Raw genomic sequence first — 26,412 nt, forward strand, 5'->3', positions numbered from 1 at the left:
TTTAGGTAGCAGGTAGCAGTTTAGGTAGCACATTTCTACTCAAAGAAAATCTGAGTAGTGCTGAAAGAGAATTAATTCAGAATGAACAGGGATCAAAGTCAGTGAAGTGGCACAAGAAAATGAAAAAACAGAAATGAATTCAAGGACAGGGAGCATTAGCAAAATGCCAAAGCTGAGTCACCAAGCACTGACAGTATCACAGAGGGAAGAGGAAAGTTAAAAGACGATGAGGCTCAATGGCTACCTTGAAAGCCACTTGCTACAAGTGGTTTTCATAGTTTGGCCTAGGTGAACCTAGGTTCACACAGTGCTTTTGAAATACCTGTGTAAAGAAGTATTCTCATTGCCTGTCATAGGTGCCTGGTTTTGAAGTCTAAATAAAGCAGTTAATCTCCACAGGCTCCCAATACAGACATTTGAAAGAGGTGTGCTCCTTCAGGAGGCATTTCAGAGCAGAAACCTAAATTATGACTTAGCTTCACCCTTGGAAAGGTATCTATTTGTGTCTACTTATGAAAAAGGAAGGCTAGTTGACCTTAGTCAGGCCCCTAATTTATAAGTGAGTACAGCCCTTCAGCTTTTATGTCATTTGGAATCAAAGCCTAAATGTGGTGGTATTTCACGGAGTAATATTCTAATCTAATTTTATTGCATGTTGTACATTCATTGTTCTAAAAATGCTGCCATGTGGCAGTGCTAAACTGCAGACCCTTATCCTAGTGTATATGGATCTGCCTGTTAAAAGATCTATTTGCCGAGTCACTGCAACAAGGCATCTGGAGTTAATCAGCAAGAAGCCTTATTAGAGTGCTCTGTTTACATTTTGTATATAGTCTGCTGTCTGACAGCCCATCTGCTAGAGCATGCATGCAATATGTTAACGTTATCGTTGTTAGATTCCAAGTGGAAAGAGCTCAATCAAGTTACATCTGAGAGACAACAAAAACTGGAAGAGTCTTCAAATTACCTGACCCAGTTCCAGACAGCAGAAGCTCAGCTAAAGCACTGGCTCGTAGAAAAGGAGCTAATGGTCAGTGTGCTGGGACCCCTGTCAATCGATCCAAATATGCTGAATACACAAAAGCAACAGGTTCAGGTGAGTAAGGACTGCCAACATGCATTAATGATTTGGTTTTTGTTGTTGTTGGTTGGTTTGTGCATTGTTTGTTGTTGTTTTTTTTTGCTATTAGCAAAGCAGTATCTTGCATTTAGAGTGAGTACAGACCAGGTAATAGGAGCTATGTTATTTATCAGCAAATATCAGCCTAAGGTATTGTTGGCTACAGCAATTAGAAGAAAAAATTACCATGAGAATGAAGAGATCAGAACAGCTAAAGGAAAAAATGGTCAGGACTTACCCTTGAGGAGATACCTATCCCCAGATGTATTTTTTGTTTTAACTGTCCTGCGATTTGTCTGTAGTCTAATGAAAGCAGTCCTTTGAAGTTTTATTAATTTGAGAGTGTATAGGTAACATTTTGCGGTCAGTTCTCACATACAGTCTATGCTGTAATTTGAGATTTTGTTCATTTGACTGTGCCAATAGCTAATAAAAATAAGAAAGCAAGTGAAACGTAGTATTGTGAGTACGTATGGAGCCAAGAGAATGAAGGATAGACGAAAAATATAAAGAAAAAGTGTAGTTTGCCTACAGAAATGCAGCAAACCACAGACAGAAGAAACAAAAGTTGAATCAGACAAAGTTGAAGAAACTGTAAATTCTAATTTCAAACATTTCTATTGCTGCCAGTTAATTTGAGCTGTGACAAGAAATAACATTCTTATTTTGAAAAAGTAGTATTAAAGCTGGCATATCCATATTGATTAAAATAAAGTGTTTTTAACATGAACTATTCTCTAACGCTATGTGAAAATGACTTAAAATTGGTCTGTAAATGCTTCAGAAATGTAGACAGCTGGCCTAAGACTATCATGTATCACTTAGCAGTCCTTAGAAGTTAAACCTCTTTGACTTAAGAAGAAAGGGTTTGGAACTCTCTGTAAAGTAAAACCATGATATTTGTCCCTTTTTCTACAGGCACGTTTGACTTATTGTCAAAAAACAAAGTACTGGGAACCAGTGATATAAACTTTAAAGGTCTTACAGTATACATTCAGTCATTTTGTGAATCATCCAAATATATTCTCTGTGCCGTAATAATACATTGCAATATTATGTCACCATACACCTTCTTTGAAGTCCTATCTTAAGACAAATATCAAAACTGTCTAGGAAAGAAGACACTGCTTGAAACTAAATAGTGATTATTTTTCTTGGTACAGTTACTTAATTGCTGTAATATTAACAACATTCATTGTTTACTTGTGTCTACTGTTTGAATTTCCATTAGATGATCTGTAAACTAACTTTTTTTGTTGTTGTTCTTTGATGTAAACGCTCAGAAACAACACTCAATTTATGTGCAGAATATGCAATTATTTCACTGGCTTTTTAAACCCAGAGATTGATTACTCAGTAAGGGAGCTTAGCTACACCAAATTCAACATAGTTTTTGTCAGAAGCATTTTGCTTTCTTTTTCATGAGGTAAATGCTTCTTGCAATGTTCTTTCTTCCCAGATTCTGCTCAAAGAATTTGACACCAGAAAGCCACAATACGAGCAGTTAACTATGGCTGGTGAAGGGATCCTGAAGAGACCTGGTGAACATCCTCCCTCTCATGAGGCTGTGAAGGAGCAACTGGCAGCTGTGGCACAAAAATGGGACAACCTCACTGGCCAGCTGAGTAACAGATGTGACCGAATTGACCAAGCCATTGTGAAAAGCACAGAGTACCAAAGCCTACTCAGAAGTCTGTCTGACAAGCTAAGTGCCTTGGATAGCAAACTGAGCAGCAGCCTGGCTGTGAGCACACAACCTGACGCTGTGAAACAACAACTGGAAATTGCTAAAGAAATGAAGGAGGAAATAGAACGGGAAATGAAGAATATAAACGCAGCTCGAGCTCTTTGTGAAGAGCTGTCAGCACTGGTTGGAGAAGAGTATTTGAAAGCAGAACTTACAAGACAGTTAGATGGCATCCTAAAATCGTTCAAGGATATTGAGCAAAAATCAGGTTAGTATTTATTTAAAAAGAAACAGCAATAAAGGCATGAAATTAAGCACCATTTTCACATTTGTCTTTGTAGTCAGTAGTGATATGTTGAGTACGCTGAGCCTAATGCCAGCTCTTTATTCAGTCCAAACCCTAAGCAATTGCATGTTGGAACTTAGGAGAGAGTCTCTGTACCTTGAAAAGGCAAAAACAATACTTAGATCTCTAGTGAGCAGTCTGGAAAAGAATTTGAAACAAGATAAAAGTGCTGATCTTCTCATCTCTCTGCCTTCAGGTGCATCCTTACTAAATTTGGATACCAAAACAGAGGGTGCCGTTCATTGAACTACTTAACTGTGTAGATGCAGAGAGGAAGCTAAAATTGTTACTTTTAGGCACGCACCAGTGAATGGCTTGGCAAAAAGTAGTGGTAATACACAACTGTGGTATAAAAGTGAGATACAGCTGCCTGTGAGAAGACTGAGCTGGTAGTGTGCTGCCTTTTCTATCCTGTGAACAACAGAGCTCAGCAAGTAATGCAGTGCAAGCAATATCATACATTTCTCTTCCTGACAGCCTCAGGTTTAGTTTGTTCATTTCCTCTGGTCACAAGTAACTTCAAACGATTTCCCTAAACACACAGATCGCCTGCAGGCTCAGTTAGACGCTGCTGGGCTAGATTACTTGATATTCTCTGTGCTTATACTTCATAATACCATTAAACGTGACTGTGTGCTTTTTACCCTCCAAATCTGCCTGAATGGGATTCATGTAGACACAAACTGGCTGAGCTCAGCTGGTTTGGTTCATGTCCAAATGCCTTTGCTGCTCTGCTGGGGTGCAGATACAAGACTATCCCTTGCAAGAGGCTTGGTTGTCAGCAAGTTAAGCACTACATACTAAGGACCTGCTTTCTTCACATTAAAAATAATTCATAATAAAATCAATGTTATTATTTTTTCACTGAATACTAGGAGATTCTGATAATGAGCTTCTGTGCTATCTTTTCTCTGTAGATAACCATGTTCAGCAGCTTCAGTCAGCGTACGCCACTTCTCATCAGTTCCAGCAAATGTCTAAGGACTTCCAGGCCTGGCTAGACAAAAAGAAAGAAGAGCTGAACCAGGCTCGTCCTGTGTCGGCCAAACTTGAAACCTTGCAGTCCTTAATTGAAGAACAGAAAGATTTTAAGAAGACTCTGACCAATGAAATTGGTTCATATGAAAAAATTGTTGCAGAAGGAGAAAGCATCTTACAGAAGACTCAAGGAGCTGACAAAGCAGCCTTACAGTCCCAAATTGCCACACTTAGGAGTAACTGGGATGAAATGGATAAGCAGGTAAAAGAAAGGCAAGATAAATTAACAGACTGTCTGGAGAAAGCCCTCAAATATAAACAGCATGTAGAAAATTTGCAGCCATGGATAGAGAAATGCCAAAGCAACCTGTCTGAATTAAAAGTTGGCATCAACCCTGCAGAAATAGAGAATTCTGTTGTTCAGGTGAGGGCCTGGCAGAAGGACCTGGATAAACATCACGGGATGGTGGAGCTATTAAATAACACTGCTGAAAGTTTGCTCAGTGCAAGTGAAATAGATAAAGAAATTGTTAGAGAAGAAACCAAGGCACTGAATCAGAAAGTGAATACGGTCACAGAACAATTACATAAGAAGAGAGAGTGCTTGGAAAATATGGCACAAAGGCTGAAAGAGTTTCAGGAATCATCCAAGGAAACAGAAAAACAGCTTAAAAGTGCCAAAGAGCATCTGGAAGCTCACGATTCGCTTGGACCTCAGTCATTCAGTAACAAACACCTGACAATGATGCAGGCCCAGCAGAAGGCTTTACAGACCTTAAAGCCTCATGTTGATTTAGTAAAAAAGCTTGCCCAAGACCTGGTGGTAGAAGCTTCTGATTCAGCTGGTGTTTCTGACCTTTTGCTCCAAGCTGAATCTTTGGAGCAGGAATACAATGCAGTGAACCAGCAGGTTGAAGATAGGTGCTCGTTCTTGGAGACAAAACTTCAGGGAATTGGCCATTTCCAAAACAGCATCAGAGAGATGTTCTCTCAATTTGCAGAGTTTGATGACGAACTTGATAGCATGGCTCCAGTGGGGAGAGATCTTGATGTACTGCAATCCCAGAGAGAGGATATAAAACGTTTCCTGAAAAAATTGGAAGATCTTATAATGAATAATGAAAATGCTAATAAAAACTGTAAAATGATGCTAGCCACAGAAGCTGAAGCTTCTCCTGATCTTGTTGGTATAAAGCGAGACTTGGAAGCATTAAATAAACAGTGCAACAAGCTCCTAGACAGAGCAAAAGCCAGGGAAGATCAAGTGGAAGGTACAATTAGCCGTGTTGAGGAATTTTACAGTAAGTTAAAAGAATTTTCCAGTCTGCTTGGGAGAGCTGAAGAGCACGAAGAATCACAAGGTCCTGTTGGAATGGAAACAGAAACCATCAATCAGCAGCTGGATACGTTCAAGGTAGGAACATTTCTCTCTTAACTGCTATCGTGTGTTTTACCACAATGCATTTTTTTATTCAGTATCAGTGTGAAAATGATTGGTAAAATCATTTGAGACCTTGGACAAGTCTTCTCTCACATCAGTCAGTTCTACCTGTATGCATTTTATCTATTTTAAATAGTATATCTTCTCTTGCTTCTTCTGCTATCAATTACTAGACATTGGTGTCTTTGCAACCCAATTTTTGCAGTTCCTTTAACCCAGGTCTCCCTCTCTTCCTCTCTTCCCAATCTTACTTCTTTGTGCAATCCATCTGCCTTTCCGGTTTTTGAGAACTCCATATTGTTTCTGTTCCGCTGTCCATGTATCACACAAACTTCCTTTTCCATGTGGTGTGAATTTAGGCTCTGGTGTTCACATACCACAATCCATACTTGCTTCATTTACATGAGTAGCTTTCTTTTTTTTTTTTCTCTTTTTTTTTTTTTTTTTTCACATGGGTAGAGGCAGCAGTGTCTGAGAGTTTAACACCTTACCACTGTCCAGTTTTACCTCATCGAATCCAATCCTTACCTAGAAATATACTGATAAGAAGAATTCAAGTTAAATGAAACTCCTTTTACAGAAGGAGCTTGTTGTAGCATCCTTATCCAAGATGCACTTGGGAGCCTCTGTGCGTAGCTTTTTTAATATGCCAGCTGGCGACCGTTGTCCAGCTCAGAAAAATACATTGCAGCAATACTGGGTGTAAAGTGTAAGGGTGCTTTAGTGCTGAAACGAAGTGCAGATCTTTGCAGATTTTAGGCTACAAGAAATGAATTTGCAGTGCTCACTGGGAGGGTTTATAAGTTACACAGGTGTAAGCGGTGCTTGAAAAAGCTCCTAAATCTCCCACTGGCTGTGTAGTAGCACTCAATCTCATGTGCTGCTTTGGATTCATTCCGATCTAATATTGGTTCAAATGTTTGTGTGACTTGTAAATTAGTACGCAGTTAATCCTAAAACAATCCTGCACAACGTGATTTGATAAACCATGCCGGTGGAGAGACCGCCTTGGAGAAAAAGTAATGACATGCTTGGCCCAACAGAGGGGGCCTTTTGCTTGTGCAGACTAAACCGTGTTGGAGAGGCAAACCGAAGGCTGATGGTTCAGTCTGGGAGTTGCAGCTGAAAGTTCCTATCGGTTGCAATGATCTTTTAGAGTGCATAGAGACAGAAATCTGGAACAAATGGTTACGTTTTTAAGAGATTCCATTAGATTGTGCCTGTTAAATTTGTATGCTAACCTATCTCAAGCTAAAAGGGAAGCAAATGGCTTATCTTTGTATATGGTTAGTAAAACACTTGGGAAATTGGAACATAACATAGTCGGTGCAGTTTCCTAGGCATTGACTTGGTGTCGTGCTTTGTAAGGTCAATGGAAAAGATGCTCAGCTGTTGCAAAATTCAGGAATGAGATCCTTGTCTGGCCTGTGCAGGAAGAGTGTCCCTGTAACCAAAGAGTGGTAAAAAGACCCCAAAAAAAAATGAAGAAGGGAAAGGAAAGTAGCGATAGCAGCATGTTTATATGTGTGCTCCAGGATTGTATTTATATAAGATATTTGTAAGCTTAGAAGTGTACTTAGAAGTGCAGTAATAAAATCAGAGTGTTTGACAAGTGGAAGTAGGGAGAACAGAACAGGGAGTGTTACTGGGTGACTGTAGGTACCAAAGGCATGCTGAGTTGGGGAGTGTGGGGTCAACGATCCCTCTCCTAATCTGTGAGCACTACTGGCACGCATGGCAGCAAAATGACAGTAGCTGTTGTACCTCTTCATACTTCTTGTCCTTCCAGAGAGCAGTTTTACCCAAGGCAGCAAACTGTAGGCTCCCATCAGTCTTGCTCCACTTGTGGTGCTCTTGCTCACGCGTTTGTGCACGTAGGCAGACACACACAACCTGAAAATGTGGCTCTGGCCACAAAACCCCAGTGTAGCTCCTTATGTCTTTAGCTCCTGTGGTCAAGCACAAGCAACTTCTGTTCCTCAGGAGCAAAGCAAAATGCTCCTTGGTAGATAGATTTATCCACATGATGTCTGCAGTCTCTTCAGGGAAGGATCTGGTGTAATGGGCCAGAGGTGGTTTTTGTGGTTTGACTAGTTTTTATGCATAAGAGCAGAGCTTTGTGCGTCTTCTTGGCATGACATTAAAATGCAGAGTTATTTAAAAAAACAAACAGACTTGGAGTAGTATTTTATATATATATTGTTATATACACACATCCATATTTGTTTTATTTATATTCCTTCTTTGTAATCCACTTATTCCAGCCAGGATGGAATGTTAAATCGAAAGTAGTTATTGTCAGTGTTAAACTGCATTTATTTACAATGCAGATATAAAACTTGCTTTCTGTAAATGAAAATCCCCTGTGGAGTTCATTTGAAAGTAGACTTCATTAGACTGTTACTTCACAAACTACACCAGGAAGAGTATAATCAAAGAATTTGTCTCAATTAATGTAAAACAGACAAAATTAATTACAGATTAATTCAGCTTTATTAGATGTTCCCTCCCCCAGTCTTTGTGTAAAGCAGATACTGGTAGTAAAGAAAATTTCAGTAAATGAGGTCTGCTCAGTTACACTGAGTCTGCCTCCCTCCTCAAAAAGTGAAATACAAAAGAATTGTACAAATGGGGCTTAACAGAGAGCCCTGCGTTTGGGTAGCTGCACTTGGCACTTGGAGCAGTATTGCAGCTTGGTTTTCCAAAAGAGAGACAGAAGAACCCCAGAAGCTGAATTACTTTACTTCTTGAAACCTTTGCACAGTTCCTTGTACTGCCATAAAGAGGTATTCTTAGTAAAAAAAAACTACACAGAGCTCTTGCAGCTTTCATCAGTTCATTTGATTTTTGCTTTTATTTTCAGAAGAAATGTAGATGTAGCTGTTAAAGAGGTTACCTTCTAATTTGACTTTATAGGAATTTTTAGCTAGCCTGAGTATTCCTGCCAATGAGCTTGAGCTAAGAGTTTAATTGGCTTATGGTAGTTGTGTGGAGAGTGTCTGTCCTCTGATTTTCACTTTGAAGGCAGATAATGTTGAAAAAATAATCTGAGGTTGCTCAAATAAGAAACTGGAAGTGTCACGTTTCCCGTGAGCTGGTTTACAAACACCGTAATAAGCTACTGACTTTGCGCAGAATCTACTACTTTTAGGGTCTCTGTTAAAAAGCAAAGGCAAAAGAAAGCTGTTCTAATTTAAGTATTGCTTTTGAAGGTGACTGGTGCATCTCATGCAAGTCCTCAATGTGGATATGGTGAAAAATGGTAAAATATTTTTTAAATGTTAATAATTTTACACTGCAAAACATACGGATTTCAGTTACATACTGCCCCTGTAAAACAACACAGCACCCTTTGCATTGAATAAGGATCTGTTTGTGACTGTTGGGGGTGAGAATAAGCACGGATGACAGGTCCTCGCAAATGCTTTACTCATCCTTACCATTATAGTATGGGTTCTTAGCTGGAGAGCCCAGAGGTGAGTTTGTTTGACTCATTTTGGTACGTTTTGGCTGCTCATGGAGCAAGCAGGGTATGTGAGATGGGGCAAGAGAGAATTTGCCACATGTGACTTAAATATTTCGATGTGTAGCTGACTATATCAAAGAAATCAATAAACAAAAGGTGTGGTGTGTCTGTGTGCCTTGCATAAAAAGCATCCTGCTCGCTGCTTAATTCAGCAAGCCTCAGCTGATTGTTGCTAATGCCCTGCCGCAAGTTTTAGCACCCAGTGCCATATGCTGTCCTTAAACTGAGCTCCGAAGCCCGGCTACACCCAGAGCTCCTCTCCCGAGGCAGGGAGGCCTCTGGCCACAAAGGGATGGTTGGTACTGGCCCAGCAGGCTGCTTCTCGGGTACCAGTGGCGAATTAACCTGTGGGTCTCCCAGCCCAGCCCATACATTATTATGAGCTACGTGCAAAGCGCTGAGGAGATGGAAATGTCCAAGACCTGATCTTCTGTCCTGTGTCACTGCTTTCATGCTGCTCCCAGTCTGGCAAAAACCATCTTCCACGTATAAGCAGTTTTATTCGTTCATTTTTGCTTTTATCCTGCCAAAAGCCAGGGCAGAGGGGCAGCTGGACCCCTGCTGCCCCTTGCCCCGAGCCTGGAGGCTGGTGCCTGTGAGCCACACACCGGAGGTGAACGGGAACAAAACCGTGTGAAACATTCAACAGAACTCAAAAGCATTAAAGCGAAATTGGTGTCGGTGGTGGCGGGGATCCGTAAAGAGTGAAATTGGGGGCGGATCCGTCAAGATGTCCAGCTTAACTCCCACAGCCAAACGACGGCGCCGGCAGCCCTCAGCTGAGGGACGCCCTGAGGCGTTCGCCGGGCAGGGGCGGGATGCCCAGCCCCGGGGGGGCACGCACCGCCCGGGGGGAGCCAGCCGAGCCCTGTCACCCTCCCTGCCGCCCTCCCTGTCACCGTGCCGGCCCCGGCGTCGCCGTCGGGGGGCAGCAGGCGGCGGGGGGCCGGGGAGGAGGTGGCCGGGCACCGCCTCCCATCCGCCGGGCGCGGGGAGGCCGGGCGGGGCGGGCGGCGGGGGCAGACGGTGCCTGAGAGGCAGGCGGAGGGGCGTTGCTGCGGGAGGCCGCCCTGCAGCCGCCGGGGAGCTGCCGGGCTCCGCTCCGCTCCGCTGGATGGCGGCGGCCCTCGTCCTGCCCTGCCCGGCTCCCTCGTCCCGGCCCGCCACCGCCACCGCCACCGCCTCACCGCCGCGCCTCAGGGCGAAGGGGCCGTAGCGGGGCGGGCGAGCTGCTGGTGCCTTGCCGGGGGGAGCCTGCGAGTGGGCTCTGCCCCCCTCCGCCGCTGCCTTGGAAGGGGAGCAGCTCCCCGGGACGGGGTCGGGGGGCTCAGCAGCCCCCGTTTTGTTTTTTATTTTTTAATTATTTTTTTTTATTTTTTTATTTTTTTTTGGCCGTGCCTCAGGGACGCGATGCTCGCCCCTGCGAGCGCCGCCGAAGAGCTCGGGACGAGGGGAGAATGAGCCGCCCCTCAGAGCGGGCTCATCCCCAGCCGCTGCCAAAAACAAAGTCAAGGGCTCTCCGATGCTTCTGGCCGTGCCGGATTTAACTTATTTTTTTATTTTTAACTCCGAAATTTCCTCCGTGCCTTCGGTCTGAACTGGCCGCAGCCGCTGCGGAGGCTGCGCTCTGGGGCTGCCGTGCCATGGTTTATTTATACAGGAGATGGGTTTCTGCGCGCCGCGTAAATGGATTACAGTTCAGCAGGCACCTACAGGAGATAATGTGCTGCCTGCTGTAATGCTGGCTCGTTCGGAAGGCTTAATCTGGAGATTTAAGAGACAAATTCTGACCTGAAAAAAGAAGTGGGATGTTCCACGGAGGGCTTTAAGTGGTTGAGCCGCTGCTGGGGTTTGCTATACTTGGTTTGCCTCTGATATCGGAAGATTTCTGTTCCTTTCTTACTGAAGCACTTTATATTTTAGAGAAAAAAAAAAAAAAAAGTAACTCATATCCAGGTAAAGTTGCATTTAAACCGGTGCACTGATTCTGACCTTAACCACCTCATAAGTTATGCTGTGTATTTTGTATCTATGCATCCTGTGCTAAGGGCAAGTTTACTGTAGTTCTTCGGACTGGTAGTGGGTTTTTACATGTTTCCCTCGTATCTCTGAAAGCAGAGGCGTGGTGGTACCCCTGTGTGGACAGTTTCGAGATGGGGAAGCCACTGAGCAGGCCGGACTGTTTGCGTCAGAATCCTCCATGTGTAGGCAAAGGGGAGGAAGATGAAGACCTGAACATCGAAGACTGTTACGTTCCCCAGAGGTCCATCTACGACACGGTGCGGCTCAATGAACAGATCGATTCGGGCTCCAAGGGCAGCCTCTCCTCGAGGCACTTCACGGACCGGACCTTGCCCTACAGTCACAGGACGCTGGATATCAGCACGCTGTGCTCCAACGGTGCCCTGACGTCTTCCAGTGTGTTTGAGCTCAGGAGTCGCGAGGCCAACAAGTTGGATGAAAAAATGATCTTCGACGCTCTCAAGCTGAACAGCGACATCATTCGAACAGGGGGGCTGCCCAAAGCCAAGTCTCACACGGAAAAGAAGGAGCATCGGCGTTCGTGGAGGATGTTCGTTCCGCCCAACTTTTCAGATTACACGAATAAGAGCGAATGCTCGTTTAGTGAGCCTGCTGATACGTCAGATACAGCTAAATCAGGCAAATGCAAATGGGGTACGAATTCACTTACCTCGGAAGAGGATGATTCTGGTTTGTGCAGCCCTCCAACAGAAAGGGAAGAAAGACAGGATACACTCCTAGCAGGGGAGCAAGCCCAAATACAGAGTTTATCTTCTGCAGAAGAAATCCAGGCAGTCGGTCAGCTCAGACCGTTTCTCCCTGCTCTTTGCAGAGAGCAGCAAGCCCCAGTGCTTGCAAGCAGCAGTATCCCTGTCAAGGAAAGCTGCAGATTGACTTCATGTGACATTTTGCCCTCTGGAAGAGTAAAACAAAGCAGTCCACAAAAATGTGAGAGTGATCAGGAAGAGATGGGGGAGAAATACTCTTATTTACAAAGTTTCAAAGAGAGAACTCTGACACATGGAGATCCTCTTCAAGGTGATGGACCAAGTGTTTCCCTCAACCAAAACGAGGTGGAAAATGCATATGAAGTTCATGAAAAGAATAAAACGCGAGCCACAACAGTGGAGAGGGATTATGTGGATGATGCACCTCCTCAGTTAGACGTGTATTATACGAACGGTGCTGTAAATACTGGTGATGTGGATTTAGCAAAATACGAGGTTTTATCAGATCCAGAGGAATCAAGTACAGCACATACAGGCTCAAGTGAAAATGCATTTTCTGTTCAACAGCTTGAATTAGATAGCACTGTAAACTGTCCAAAAGCTATCCCAGGGAGAAGTAGAGGCAATATCTGGACTACAGGCATCCAAGAAACCTTGGATACAGTCTGCAATGGCCTGTTGTCTAATAAGGTAATTAAAAAATATATCCATTTGTGAAATAGTTGTAATGCAACCTTAAGCATAGCTGTTTACAGAAGTCTTTCAGTTTGGCTGTGGCTGGAGACATTGTACATTTTATTAATTCAGCAGATGTAGCAGGCAGTGTCAGTGGCGTAGCGCACCCAAGACGTCCAAAATAGGTGAGATGGTCAGCTCCGAAAATGCACAAGGGGCAATCGCTGACAGGGCTGATTACTTCCAGCTGTTGGGTGTATGGTTATTTATTGTCCAGATGGTGTCTGTTACCCTTGATTTGGAGAGCCTCCACCGCGCGCCGATGTTCGTGTTCAGTTTTTACACAGGCTGTGGTTAAAGGCAATGCCATTCAAGGGCAGCTACAGCCCATTTATTCCGGCTGAGCCGCCTTACTCATAAAGGTATAAGCAACAGTATCAGATTGTTGTGGTTTCCAAGGCATGTAGATTAAAGGCTCACCGCATGTTCTGAAAGCCTTCTTTTGCATTTGCGTGCCAGAAAGTCGATCTGACGGCATGGCAATGTTTTACAAGCACCGGCTCTCACAATGTTTTGTGAGTGGTGGGTGAGGTAAGAAAGTAAAAAGCGAAGCTTGGTAATAAGTAAAGGGTGTTTTGTCAGCTCTGTAATTTTTTTCTTCCCACTCCGGTTGAAATCTGAGATATTTCAGACTTTGTTGCTAAGTTGTTCCGGTAAACTTTGGCCTCAGCAATAATTGTAATTTATTTTAAGCTTCTCCTTGCAAAGAACGCTTGTGTTTGTAAAGGGCAGATTACGGAGATCAGTCCCCTCTGTGGCAGGGCACTGCTTTCAAAAGATGAGGCTTTATGGGACGTAAAAGAAGAATTTGTTATTGATTCTGTGTAAAAAGATTATTCTGCTCCTCCCTACCCTGAAGTGAAGAAAAAGACGAGCATTTTCCCTTTTCTGGGAGCAGCCAGCTGGTTGTGCCCTGTGAGTTTTTGTGAAACCACAGTTTTCATTTATTTTTTTTGGTCCACAGTAGCAAAATTCGTACGGATGCTTAATTGCTTTTACCCGTCCCGCTCAGTATATTTGCTCTGGCCTCTAGATTGACTTGTCAAGCTCCTGGAAGTGTGCTCAGCCACCTGGGGGCTGCCTCTTTAAAAGAAATCACTTGCCATACTGTGTTTGGTGCAAAAGAGGAGTCATTGGTATGTTTGAAGTGATTTCTGCTTTTCAGGATGCTGAGAAAGGTTGCTTTGAATGCTCTAAATGTACACCAAAACTGTTACTGAATGCTGCTATAGAAATAGAAGGATTTAGGGTCAAAAGTTGAGCATTCTTTAGCATTGTTTATTCATTGGTTATTTTTCACTGGCCTGTGTAATTAATTCAGGGGCTTCGGGCCATTTTCTGATCTCATTGACACTGGTGTCAGCTCAGCCTCATTCAGTTGAATACAAGTGGAGATTTACATTGCTGTTGCTAATGGTAATAATGACTCTGAAAAGCCTTAAATACCTGAGAGAGTAAAATAAAGCAAACAGAAAACTGTTCAAATTGCTCTTTGGGTCCGGTCAAAGACCTGGCAATTTGCAAGAGTATCTCACAGAATTAAAAACCATTCTCATGGGTCTCCACTGTGATGCTGTTTCAGCAGCATCCGTACTGCCTCCTCACTTTTTACCTTTATATTCTCATAAAACCTGCCTTGAAATCATTCTCCCTTCACTGCTCCTTTAACTTGGAAGTTTTGTCTTTGCCCTAATTTGGAAAAAAATGCCCAATAGTCTGTCTTGGTGTTTGTTTGTTTATTTAAGGACAATTTACGGTCCTTCTGCACCATGTTTTGGTAGGATTTATAGACAGATAATGAAACAGATAAATGCATTCCTTGTCTTCAGATGCTTTCCTTGATTCTTTCTCCCTTTCCTTCCTGTCGAGAACTACTCATGGAAATGTACGTCATTTTACCTCAATGGTGTATTACATTTATTCTGTTTAGATTAAGTCTGTTTTGTTTAGATTTATTGATTTATTTTTTTAGGAGGGCGCTGGTGAGGAATGGTTTCCTTTCTTTTAGATACCAACTCAGCAAATTCAGCATTTTTGGGTTGCGTAATGTGATGGAAGCACTAGATGTGTTTTATGTTAGCAGTCATAATGTTTCACGTGTGTCTTGTTTTTCTAACTGCAGGTATTCCAGAAAGAAGAAATTGAACCCCTGCAAGTTAAGCAACAGGAGGTAAATTGGTTGGGCCAAGGCCTTATTCAAAGTGCTGCTAAAAGTACCAACACAGAGAACCTTGAACATGACCTTGAAGATGTTAACACCCGGTGGAAGACTCTTAATAAGAAGGTTATTATTTTGTATACTATTCTGCTTTTGTCGTGTCCTATATTTTGATTACTTATTTACTGATGTCTTTCAAAACACAGGAAATTAAATATTCAGTGAGACTATGAATTGTGTTGCTTTACACAATATCTTCACCAGTAATTCTAAGGATCAGATTTGTATCGCTTGTTGCCAGAGGTATTGCTGTCATTTATAAGGTTTTGTCAAACTTTCTGTAGGTCCATCATGGTTTTTCATTGAGGAAAGATTCCTCCAGGGCTGCGTGTTCCTTTCTGCATAAGCAAAGCAGAGAAGGTTGATAACCCAGTCAAAGAGGCAGGAACTGTGATGCCTATATGGAAAAAGCAGCAAAGTCATTTGTAGATAGCTGCTTTTGAGTAGGTCCTCTTCAGTCTTTGTTCACGTTTTTTTTTTCCTTCTGTTGGATTTGTGTGCACTGGTCATACCTGTGGAGTGCGGCACTGATACAGCCCAGCTTTGTGTGACTTGTGGCACAATTCCTTTGTAGTACCTTAAGGGTTGCCTGAGCCATTGGAAGGTACCACTGCTTTGGAAAACTTGCTGTAGATTTACTTTTTTTTCTGATGCTTTGAAGACTTCTCTTCCTGAAGTAGCTGCTGTTGAAAATGGCAAGGGTGGGAAGTGGAAACTGCATTTGGTTTCCTCTGCTCTCTGTCTGCCTGAAGGGGTGATGCAGCAGGACCACAGACACTTGTAATGCACTTATTTGTCCTCTCCTTTCCTATTTCTTCTTTCCTTTGAAGGGCTTATTGCCCCTTAACTGCTGCTTTGGGTGCCTGGCTCAGTCTTTTTATAAGGAAAATATAGACCATCTGAAACACAAACATCCTGTCAGTGTACTTCATAATACTGTAGCTATATAAAACAGGAGCATCTCCTGTAATGGACTACTAGAGCAGTCTAGTTCACTGAGAGTCAACCGCTCTTCACTTGATGACTGTGGAGATTAATGGTACGTTGTGCCATAGTGCTGCTACAAATAGCTTTGAAAATGAGAGCACAAGTTAATGATATTGCCAGGTGTTGAGCAAATTTTGGCCGCTTGTTTCACAGAAATAAGAAAAAAGGTGAGTACAGTCAGATGTTCTATTTTTCGTCAGGTTGCCCAGCGTGCTGCACAATTGCAGGAAGCTCTCCTTCACTGTGGGAGGTTTCAGGATGCCCTTGAATCTCTGCTTAGCTGGCTCATTGATACAGAAGAACTTGTGGCTAATCAGAAACCACCATCTGCTGAGTTCAAAGTCGTGAAGGCCCAGATACAAGAACAGAAAGTAAGTAAAATCCGTTCAGAGTATCTCTCTTTTCACTGGAGCAATGAGAATAAATTCCCAGTCTTTGTCAAAGCATGAAGTCTTTTCAGGTGTACCAAGGTGGTTAAGACAGCCATCCATTTGGTACTCCAGAGTCTGCCCAGGGCTCGGAGAAAGGCTCGTCTTCTGGGAGCATAGGACAGCTTATGACACTGCAATCTGAGCTCTAGTTAGAATAATTAACACCCTCTGGAAAGAGATGTTAAAGGTCTATTGGAAAAAGGGACGACGTAAAATCCAGTTTTTGGCAATTTCGCCAAAAATTTGTAATAACAAATTGTTATTTTAATAACTCCAATAAGTACTTGAATCTTGATCCTGTTCTGATCTGATCATTGTTGGTAATTATTTGGAGTGCTCTTGGGGAATGGACTGGGTTAATATAAAGACACCAGCAGTGTTATCACCTTCTGTGAATTTTCAAAATGGTCACAGAAAAAAGAAGCACACTGTAGCTCATAGAAGTCCACGCAGTTGGACTGTGTGGCCAGCTCCCATGCAGACATTTAACATAAATCTGTGGCCAAAACAGGTTGTCATTTTGGGATCCCTGCAGAGGAGGGAATGGTCATCTTACCAAAGGTTACTAGAGAATGGGGAGAGAAGTGGCACAGAAGATTTGAGGCAGAAGTGGAATTTATTCTTGAGGAAGAAAATAATTTATTAGACTAGATCAGTGAATTCCATTATATGTCTCAAAGTGGTTCAGAGAATAAAATGAGCATCTGGGGGTGGGGAGGAGGGGAACATCTCCCTTTTTGGATTAGCATTATTCACACCATCACAATATAGCATCACACTTCCATCAAAATAGCATTGTGTTTTTTTTTTTTTTGCTTAAGAGGTTTTCAAGAAGTCCAGCTCCTTCTGTTTTTACACTTGTGATATTACAATGTTCCTTAATAACCTGCTGTCGGATTGCTTTCTCTCTAGCTTCTCCAGAGGTTGCTGGATGACCGCAAGCCTACTGTTGAGGTAATCAAGCGTGAAGGGGAGAAAATTGCAGAGTCAGCAGAACCTGCTGATAAAGTGAAAATCTTGAAACAGCTGAGTTTCCTCGACAGTCGATGGGATGCATTGCTCAGTAAAGCTGAAACAAGGTATTTGAAATTCTTTCATAGCTTTGAAAAATATAGACATAGCACGTGATAGATGGTTAGAAGCAGCAAGTGGAACTCTAATGTGAAATCTTTTTAACTACTATCATACTTGTTCGTACATTACATCGTTGTGTCTCGATGTTGATATAATAGGTCCTCTGAAGAAAAAGTGGAGAGACATGCCTTGAACAGAGTAAAAGCTTTAAACAAATGTTTAATTTGTTTTAATAACGTTTTAGCCTAAGGTGTGACAATCTGCTAGGATTGACGGCATGTGTATCCTCTGAACATTTTATCTCTGTTGGTTCATTTAATTGAAGTTTCTTGATTAAGAAAAGCACATCTATTTTGCATAGAATCAAGTACATTCTTGACACTTACTAATGATATTACCTCAAAACTTAAAAATCCTGACATGCTGCTACAAAGAGGGGGCACTCAACTCTTCCCCTCTTTTGCTGTTTGATGTCATCTATGTCATCAGTTTCTAGCATTTAGTAACCCTCATGCTGTCAGTTTCTGATGTACTTATGCAAGGTGCTGAGCTGCCTTAGTTCTCAAGAAAAAAAGGACCATTGAGGTATGCAGATATATTCTAGCAATGCAGAAACACTCTTAAAGAGATTGCAGTCCAATTCAAGTTCCAATTAAAAAAAAAGACACAATATTCACATATACAGACACTTAGATACTTTATGATTTGTCTATGATTCTAAACTCACCTATATTGCCTTCTATTCCCTCTGTAGTTCCTTTACTCCAAACCTCTTTAGTTGCCTTGTACTAATAATACAATTATTTAATTAGTAGAGTCAACCACTAATAGACAATTATTTCCTTTTTTTTTTCTTTAATTTATTGAAACTATCTGACTCATTAGCTGGGTAATGTTATGTTTAATTTAATATTCTTCTCCCAGTCTGGTGATGTATAATTAAAAATGAAATTGCATTTTTTTCTAAGCTATCTATTAGTTGGAAGCTTGTCTCCATTTTTCTTTGGCTGGTCTCTCGAAATGAAAAGGAGATCTGACAATGATTTTGAAAACTAAGTAGAGTATTTCTGTGAGCATTCTATAGCTAACTGTGCCAGGCCTGTTGGGTCTCCCTTGCTTATAAACCTTGGGAAGCATGTGTGAACATAGCTTTTACCTGGAATAAGATCCCCTGTTGAAAGACAATATTGTGATGTTTTTCATGTAGGAGAAATCTCTCTTAAAAGCATGCTTGAGGGAGATTTCTTTCTACTACCAGTGGTGGTAGAGGAGACTATTCCTGTGATCAAGAATCTTCTCTGAAAAGTAATAATCTGGAACAGAAATGTTTTAGATACTGCTTTTTTTTTTTTTTTTTTGAGGTCAAGTCTCTGTGCTTTATTAACATTTTCTCATTAGTTTCATCGAGAGCTTTTATCCAGAACAAGAGATACAGAGTAGAGCCAAGTAGTTCTGCTCACATCACTGAACAAATGTTAAAAGGTATTTTACAACGCTGAGTAAGCATGATAATGTGTTCTGGTTCAATAAAGCCTTTGAGTAACTTTAAAACTTGTAATAGGGAGATGTAACTTAATGCTTAAAGACAGCTACAAGTTGAGAACTACCTTAATTGGGTATCGAACAATGTTTTGCTGAATGGAGTGCTAGAAAAAAAGTATATGAATATGGTGCTAATCCTTTTACTTATAAAACTTACCTATCAGCTATAAGAACTTCAAACAGCTTTGGAGGTAGGTTTTGTTTGGGTTTTGTTCACCTTGCTTTTTTATTGGATATTGTGGATGTATTTCTGTTTCATTTTCATATATTTCTATTTCATATTGTAGTTCCTAGAATAAGACAGAATTGTGGTTTTTGTTTGTTCGTTTCCAAAGATTCAAGATTCAAGGGTCTTTTTAAGAAAAGAAATATTTAATATATACTTCCTCACACAAAAAAAACACCTTGTTTGTAGGAACCGCCAGTTGGAAGGCATCTCAGTGGTAGCACAGCAGTTTCATGAAGCTCTGGAGCCACTGGTGGAGTGGCTGACCGCCACAGAAAAGAGGCTTGCAAATGCTGAACCCATTGGAACGCAGGCCTCCAAACTGCAACAGCAGATTGCTCAGCATAAAGTAAGATACAAACCACAAATTTGCTTGTGTCATTCTTTCTAAACTCATCTGTAAAGTACAGCACAAATGGGAAAGCTGTTGTGCTGTACCATTGTTTTACCATACTCATTTTTTTCTGTTATTTGAGTTTTATATGTTTATGTTGGCAATGTCATTTTTTTTATTCAGTTTTTATTTAGTTCCACTTACGTTTCTTTTATGTTTTTCTCATTTTCTTTTCCATTATTCTTCATTATTCAAAAAATATATAGGCTCTAGAAGATGATGTTCTAGCTCACAATAAGAGTTTACATCAGGCCATTAGTATTGGTCAGTCTCTAAAGACTATGAGCTCCAGGGAAGATAAAGATATGGTGCAGGAAAAGCTAGATTCTTCTCAGGCCCGATACATTGAGATTCAAGAGAAGAGCAACAGCAGGTCTGAACTTCTCCAACAAGCCTACTGCAATGCTCAAATTTTTGGGGAGGACGAAGTTGAATTGATGAACTGGCTGAATGAAGTCCATGATAAACTCAGCAAATTGACAGTCCAAGATTGCAACGCAGAATTGATTGAGAAACAGCACTCTGAACTACTGGTATTTTGATTTCTGTTCATTTATTATTTCATTCAGTTTTGTATATGGTTTACATATCCATGTTTTATTTATTTTTCATTAATATATTTTATTTAAAATGGAAACATGCTTATTCCAAATAAAAGTAGTATCATTTATTATGTCTGTGCTTACACAAATAACATTTCCTCTTAGGATCTTCAGGAGGAGATTCTTCTTAGAAAACAAAATGTTGATTTGGCTATACAAAATGGCTTAGAGCTTCTCAAGCAAACAACAGGTGAGAGCTTTTAGAAAATTACAATTCACTGGGCTTTTTTTCTTGTACTTGAAAGTGCTTATGAGAAGAGTGAAGTCAAACTTGTAAATATTAGTCCATACTTGCTGCTTAAAGCGGTTGCAGTTGTCTATTTTAATAAAGGTTTGAGGTCAAGGTAGGTTACGTTTTGGACCAAATGTGTGTGAGCAAAAGTCCATTTATGCTTGTAGGGAATTTGGCCCTTGAATTCCTTATTATTTTTAGTGGCAAATTATTTTAGTGAACCTGCATTCCATTCCTAATAGGAAGTTATGAGCATTACTCAGAATGGAGGGCTGTTTGGCAGTGGACACAGTCAATTCCCTGGAGCCATTCACAGGTGAATGAGATATTAGACTACCTTTAACTGCAAGAGGAAAGCTTTGACCATTGGAGCTAATATTGTGGGAAAAGTTGCATTCCAGTTGTACACAACGTCTGTTCTGTAGATCAACATCTGTCCAGATTTTCCAGTACTTTTATAGTTCTTGAACTCTGTAAGACACACACGGCTGAAGGAGGGGAATCCTTTTTCTATTCCACACTTAAACATTATGCGTATTCTGTAATGAAAACTGAATATATACTAATACATTTCAGGAGGTTGCTTTTACTTTAGCCTTTTGAGTTGTTTTGAACAGATGGTAAAGCGTGTACATGTTAAAGAATGATATATTACTGTAGTTAATATTTGGTTGATTTTTTTTCTTACTATTTTCAGTGACTTTTATAATCTGTTTTTTTTGTTGTTGTTATTGTTTGATTTTTTTTTTTTGGTGGGGGTGGCTTTATAAGAAGTATCGTGATTTTCTAAAGAACATCTGCATTAAATTTTGGGTCACATTCCTTACTTTCTGAAACTTTAGTAAAGCAAAAAACCACAGAAGGTTAGATCCTGAATTGAGGTAAACTTTGTAGCTCTGTAGACTTTTAGTGAAGTAGAATTATTTACAAGAGGTGAGGATTTGCCCTGTCACCTTGTTTGGGTCATTTTATAAATTAAATTATTGAGATTGCTGTAATAGGTGTGGGTTGATGTTTGGGATTTTTTTTTTTCTTTTAAGGATTTGTGTTCACAGGAAATAACATCCTTCTGATATTTTAGGTGATGAAGTTGTAATAATTCAAGATAAACTGGAAGGCATTAAAGCGAGGTACAAAGACATTACAAAATTGAGCTCTGACGTGTCCAAGACCTTAGAGCAGGCTCTGCAGCTTGCAGGTCAACTTCATTCAACTCATGAGGAGCTCTGCAAATGGCTTGATAAAGTGGAAGTGGAGTTACTGTCATATGAAACTCAAATACCAAAGGGTGAAGAATTAAGCCAAGCACAAGAAAGACAAAAAGTAGGTTTTAGAACCTGTGAATTATTTATTGCTGAATGATTCAACTAAGTTTTGTGTTAACTTCTGTTTGGCAGGAAGTTGTTTTGTGAATAACTAATTTGGCATCGGATCATCTGACTAAATGTAGCAGTAGTTAAGAATTGAACTCACTTTCCAGAGTCATCTGTTATAATCACTTACAAAACTGGGCTGAGGTTTATTTTTAGCACAGAAGCACAACATTTCCTTTTTGTTTGAGCAATTACCTAATCCTGGGAAAACTCCTAAATTGTCAAACAAAGTTATTTTGGTTCTTTAGTTATGACATGGATAAAATCCTAAAAAGTATAAAAAAGACAGCATTTAAATATATTACTAATTTTGTTTATCAATAAGTATTTTTTTTAATGTAGCACAAGTTGGATAGTTTTGAAAGAAAAAAAGCTAAAAAAAATACATTAGTTTTCTGATATATATATATATATATATATATATATATATATATATATATATTTATATAAAGAAAAAAAAAAAAAAGAATCAGCAATAGGGTTTCCTGTAAAGAAAAATGTCATTCCTGAAGGATTGTATGATGATTTGACTGGGATGTAATCCAGTCATTGCTCATTTCAGGAATCGCTTGAATTCATCATATTTTGCTTCATTTCATACTTTTGGTGGTGATTTAGTTCTTTATGGAGTTGCAGGGTGCAAAGAATATGTGTTAGTTTTATTTTATCGGATTGCTTCGTTAACTACTAACAACTCTAATAAATTCCAGAGAATTTCAGAGTATCACATTGACTGGAGAAATGTTTTTAGGATTATTCTATAGAAACTTTCAAGCATCACTCACTTTTCTGTCAAACAACTGACAAGTATCAAAAAGCTCATAAAACGGAGCTGAAAATAATTGTGCTAATTTATCCCTTTGGTGTGCCTGGAACACATTTCAGTTCTCAACACGGTAGTTGAGAGAATAAAAACCATGTGCAAGCTGTGTGTGTGTTCAGCTCATGTGTTGGCACATTTACTTTAAATGGCTTTTTGCAGGAGCTGAAAAAGGAAGCAAAGAACAACAAAGCCTTAGTGGACACCCTGAATGAAGTCGGCAGTGCCTTCCTGGAGCTGGTGCCATGGAGGGCCAGAGAGGGGCTCGACAAGATGATAACAGAGGACAACGAGCGATACAGATTGGTGAGCGACACGATCTCGCAGAAGGTGGATGAGATTGATGCTGCCATCCTGAGATCCCAGCAGGTACAGAAAACTGGGTTTTGGGCCATACTAAGTTGTCTCTGGCAACATGTACCTGAACAGAAGATGTCCTTTAATAGCGTTGCCAAACGTTTGTTGTGCTCGAGCAGCAAAAGGCCTGTTTGAATGGAATGTGACTCCACTGTAAAGGTATGCATGCTAGAATGTACGCTGGTGTAATCATCTGACTTCTTGTTGACACAAACCTCAGTCCTGCAGCTAATATTGCTCTAACTATCCTGTGGCTTCTTAAGTGGGAGTTTGCTTGGGTAAGAACTGAATGGCTCGTATCTTTCACGGATCAGGTTGTGTTAGGGAAAATAGAGTCCAGTTTCCCAGCAAATCTTCCTGGATGCGACACTGAGATCACTAATGTAGCCATACCTTCAAGCATCAGTTGATTGTCTTGCTCCTCTGTACTTTTGACAATTAAAAGCTGGATCATCCTATTCCAAGCTGCACAGGAGAATTTAAATAACAATTGCTTTTACTCATATCCACAACACTTTTCTTCTTGGGACACAAAAACTGAGTTTTTAAATACATGAAAAATTCTAAACACGCACAGATGTGTATATATGGTACACTTCGAGAACTGCCATTCTAATTTCATCACTAAATAGTCCCATATTTAAGCTCCGTGCTTATAAAAGCATTGTGGAGACACAATTTCCCAGTGTCTGCCTACAGTTCAGGCATTAAAATATCAGTGGAGATTTGTCTTTCTCCTAACAGTTCCTGTAAATGGTTATAATGGGACAAGGAGAAAGCATGTGTGACACTTCCAAAGTTTGTTGAAAGCCAACTGAAAGAGGCTGGCAGTAACTCAGATCTCCTTATTTCCGAGGTTAAAAATAACTTCATGCTTAACCTTTTAAGGGGTATGCTATGAATATTATCTCATCTCATTAAACTAAATCCTCAAAAATGAAGGGTGTTTTTCTGGTGAGTGATAAGGTAAGATAGAAGAGTGGATGTTGGCTCTCCTTCAACCTGACGGAATTGTGTGAGTATGTTGCATCCCCTAGCACCAGTTCAGCAGATTCAAGTCCATGCATGAAAGGTCCAGAGCTGCTGCTCCACTTGCTGATATTACGAGGGCATCTTGCACCCTACTGCTGCATCCCCCCAACTTCCACTTCAGCCCATCTCCTCACACCACCCCACTGTACATCCCATGTACTATATCCCATGATTAAGTGGCTTAATGTGTTTCCAGTGAAGCACAAGCTGCTTTCGATTTTGCTCACAGATAGACCATGCATAATATAAAATATTTTTGGAGGAGCTGATGCTTTGTGAGCTTGCCCTGAACTTACTTAAGTACCAATACTATTAAAAATTTCTGGGTGGAGGACAAAGCCACCGAGAACATGAGTGGAACTGGAGCATTTTTTCTGATAGACGTTACTGGGCTATGGTGACAAACACAGTAAGCGATACGAATGAGTAAGCATATTGGTTCGTTCTGTAAACAGAGGCTTAAAAGCTTAATAAATTAATGCAATTTCTCCCAAGTGGATAGAATTATCTGAGACAAATTCTGCTGCATGTTTTCATCCCTATTTCTCAATAGTGAAGGTACTGGTCAGTATCTTACCCCAGCGCAAAGGGTGCCACAAGGAAACGGATCATATTCTGCATTGACTTACTTGGTTTTTGTTCTAAAGCAGCCACAAAGAATGTTTTACAAAGCATTCAGAGAGCATTCACAATGCTACCGTATTCACAAGTCAGTCTTTCTCGATTAGAAGAAGAAGTACCATCATGAACTATGGTTGATTAAACTGGATAGGGTTGAAATAGGTGATTTTATAGTGACTTAAGTGAAGCCATGGCTCAAAAAATAACTCTGTCAGGCATAATGGAAAAAATCTCTTTGAATTTTGGATGCAGTGAGCACCAATTTTGTGCTTTTTGTTCCTTAATATTATTTATATGTGTACATCGCAAATTTGAAATCCTGTACCTTCATCAAACGGAGTTTAGAGTCCAGTCCTTCCTCACTTCTATGGAATCTGGACATTTCAGTGCCACACCTTGATTTTATTATTTCCATTCAATATTCGATCAATATTACTGACATGCCCATCAATCTTTGGTTTCAGCAAATCATACTGAAGTTAGTTTGTACCTCTAACACATTTGACATCATGTTCATTTCCTTTAGTTGGGTCATAAATAGATGGGCTTCCAAAGAGCTTGGTTGTGAAATGCAGTTTCTAAAGTCAGTGTTTAAACACCGTTGGTGCATGTGCTTTGTGCTAATGTTTACAGTGCTAATTGTTTCGGAGCATACCTTTCTATTGGGAAGTCACAATATTTAGGACAAAATTTTACTTCCTTTTACTTTAAATGAGAAATGACGTATGGTGAAAAAGAATGTTTGTGCTCTCTTTCATGTAACAAATGGATTAAATAAGGCTGAAAAAGATTGACTCATAAAGAAAGAAATCTCAGAACTGCTTCTTTTGTTTTTGCGTGACTCATAATTAACCACTAAGACAAGAGTGATTTAGTGGCTAAAGCGAACTGCAGCTCTGTTCCAGGAGCAACGCTGTCATGGTTCTATAGCCACAAATGCACAGACCATCAGATTTAAAAGACAAGAGGGACTGAGTGTGGTCAGAAAGAGACTTCTGAAGAAAGTGTGGTAGTCAACAACACAAGTAACAAGTTCTGACCTAAAATGTCCTAACAGACTTTCAGAATAGCTCAGAGCCATATTAATCTTCATCTAATTGCAGCAGGGATCAGTGTTTTAGAAAAAAAGTAGTTAGTTCTTAGTAGTTTCTGTGGTGACTGTTTTGTGTATCTGACCATCCTGCACAACATGGCTGAAGCTCAGAGCTGCCTCTCTTGAGTACTACAATATGTATGTGCTGAGATGCATGCCTATAAACTTGAGCATAAGATATAATATATGATTTTTATTAATTTTCTCAGTAGACTCTTACTTTTCAGCAGAATTGGATCCCCAGGTACTTCTTTTCAGGATCTCTTACTCTCCTTTTCAAATTAGTAAGAAAAAGATCCTCTAAATCCTCTAATTACCTTAGTGCTTCAAGGTAATTTTTGAAACATTAAAGTGTTGACTAACAGGATTCAGAAATTAATCTTTTAGTGAAAGGACTGGCTGCACCCAAATGCCCCAAAGTATTTTCAAATTTAATCCACGGTCTAGATTTAGATGAAATCCTGTCTTCTCTGAATTCAGCGTGTTGTTTTTTTCATTGACTTAGTTGAATTGTGATTGTTTCACCTTAATCATTTAATATCAAGGTGGCTTTTAAGATTAAAAAGGTAACATCAAACAGCTATTTCTTACTGTAATTACAACAGGAGCGGTAATAATAAATATAGAGATGGTAAAGACATGAAAGTTGAATAAAAATAAACAATTCAGTTAAAATTATGAAATCATAACCCTTTTAATTTTCATGTCTGTTAAGAGAGCTGTAGGCTTTGGAAAAATACCCTTCCATTCTTTGTCATGCTTATGAATTAAGCTGATTTTATTACAATTCCTCAGAACCATTTTGGGCTTTGTATTTAATTTATATA

At 40.4% G+C, this 26,412-nt stretch overlaps 1 protein-coding gene across 42 annotated transcripts in view; it reads left to right on the forward strand.

Moving 5' to 3' along the window:
- DST (dystonin) overlaps positions 1–26,412 on the forward strand; it is a 297,166-nt gene that overhangs the window by 215,014 nt on the left and 55,740 nt on the right. For all 42 annotated transcript variants that reach the window (XM_072036347.1, XM_038176486.2, XM_072036332.1 and 39 more), the window contains 11 exons: positions 897–1,096; positions 2,580–3,075; positions 4,071–5,545; positions 14,706–14,867; positions 15,989–16,159; positions 17,132–17,298; positions 19,251–19,410; positions 19,662–19,988; positions 20,163–20,247; positions 21,371–21,612; positions 22,645–22,851. In XM_072036347.1, coding sequence (XP_071892448.1) covers positions 897–1,096; positions 2,580–3,075; positions 4,071–5,545; positions 14,706–14,867; positions 15,989–16,159; positions 17,132–17,298; positions 19,251–19,410; positions 19,662–19,988; positions 20,163–20,247; positions 21,371–21,612; positions 22,645–22,851 — 3,692 coding nt within the window. The remainder of the gene's footprint in view (positions 1–896; positions 1,097–2,579; positions 3,076–4,070; positions 5,546–14,705; positions 14,868–15,988; positions 16,160–17,131; positions 17,299–19,250; positions 19,411–19,661; positions 19,989–20,162; positions 20,248–21,370; positions 21,613–22,644; positions 22,852–26,412) is intronic.

This window comes from Anas platyrhynchos, chromosome 3 (genome assembly GCF_047663525.1).
Source record: "Anas platyrhynchos isolate ZD024472 breed Pekin duck chromosome 3, IASCAAS_PekinDuck_T2T, whole genome shotgun sequence".
Taxonomy (NCBI): domain Eukaryota; kingdom Metazoa; phylum Chordata; class Aves; order Anseriformes; family Anatidae; genus Anas; species Anas platyrhynchos.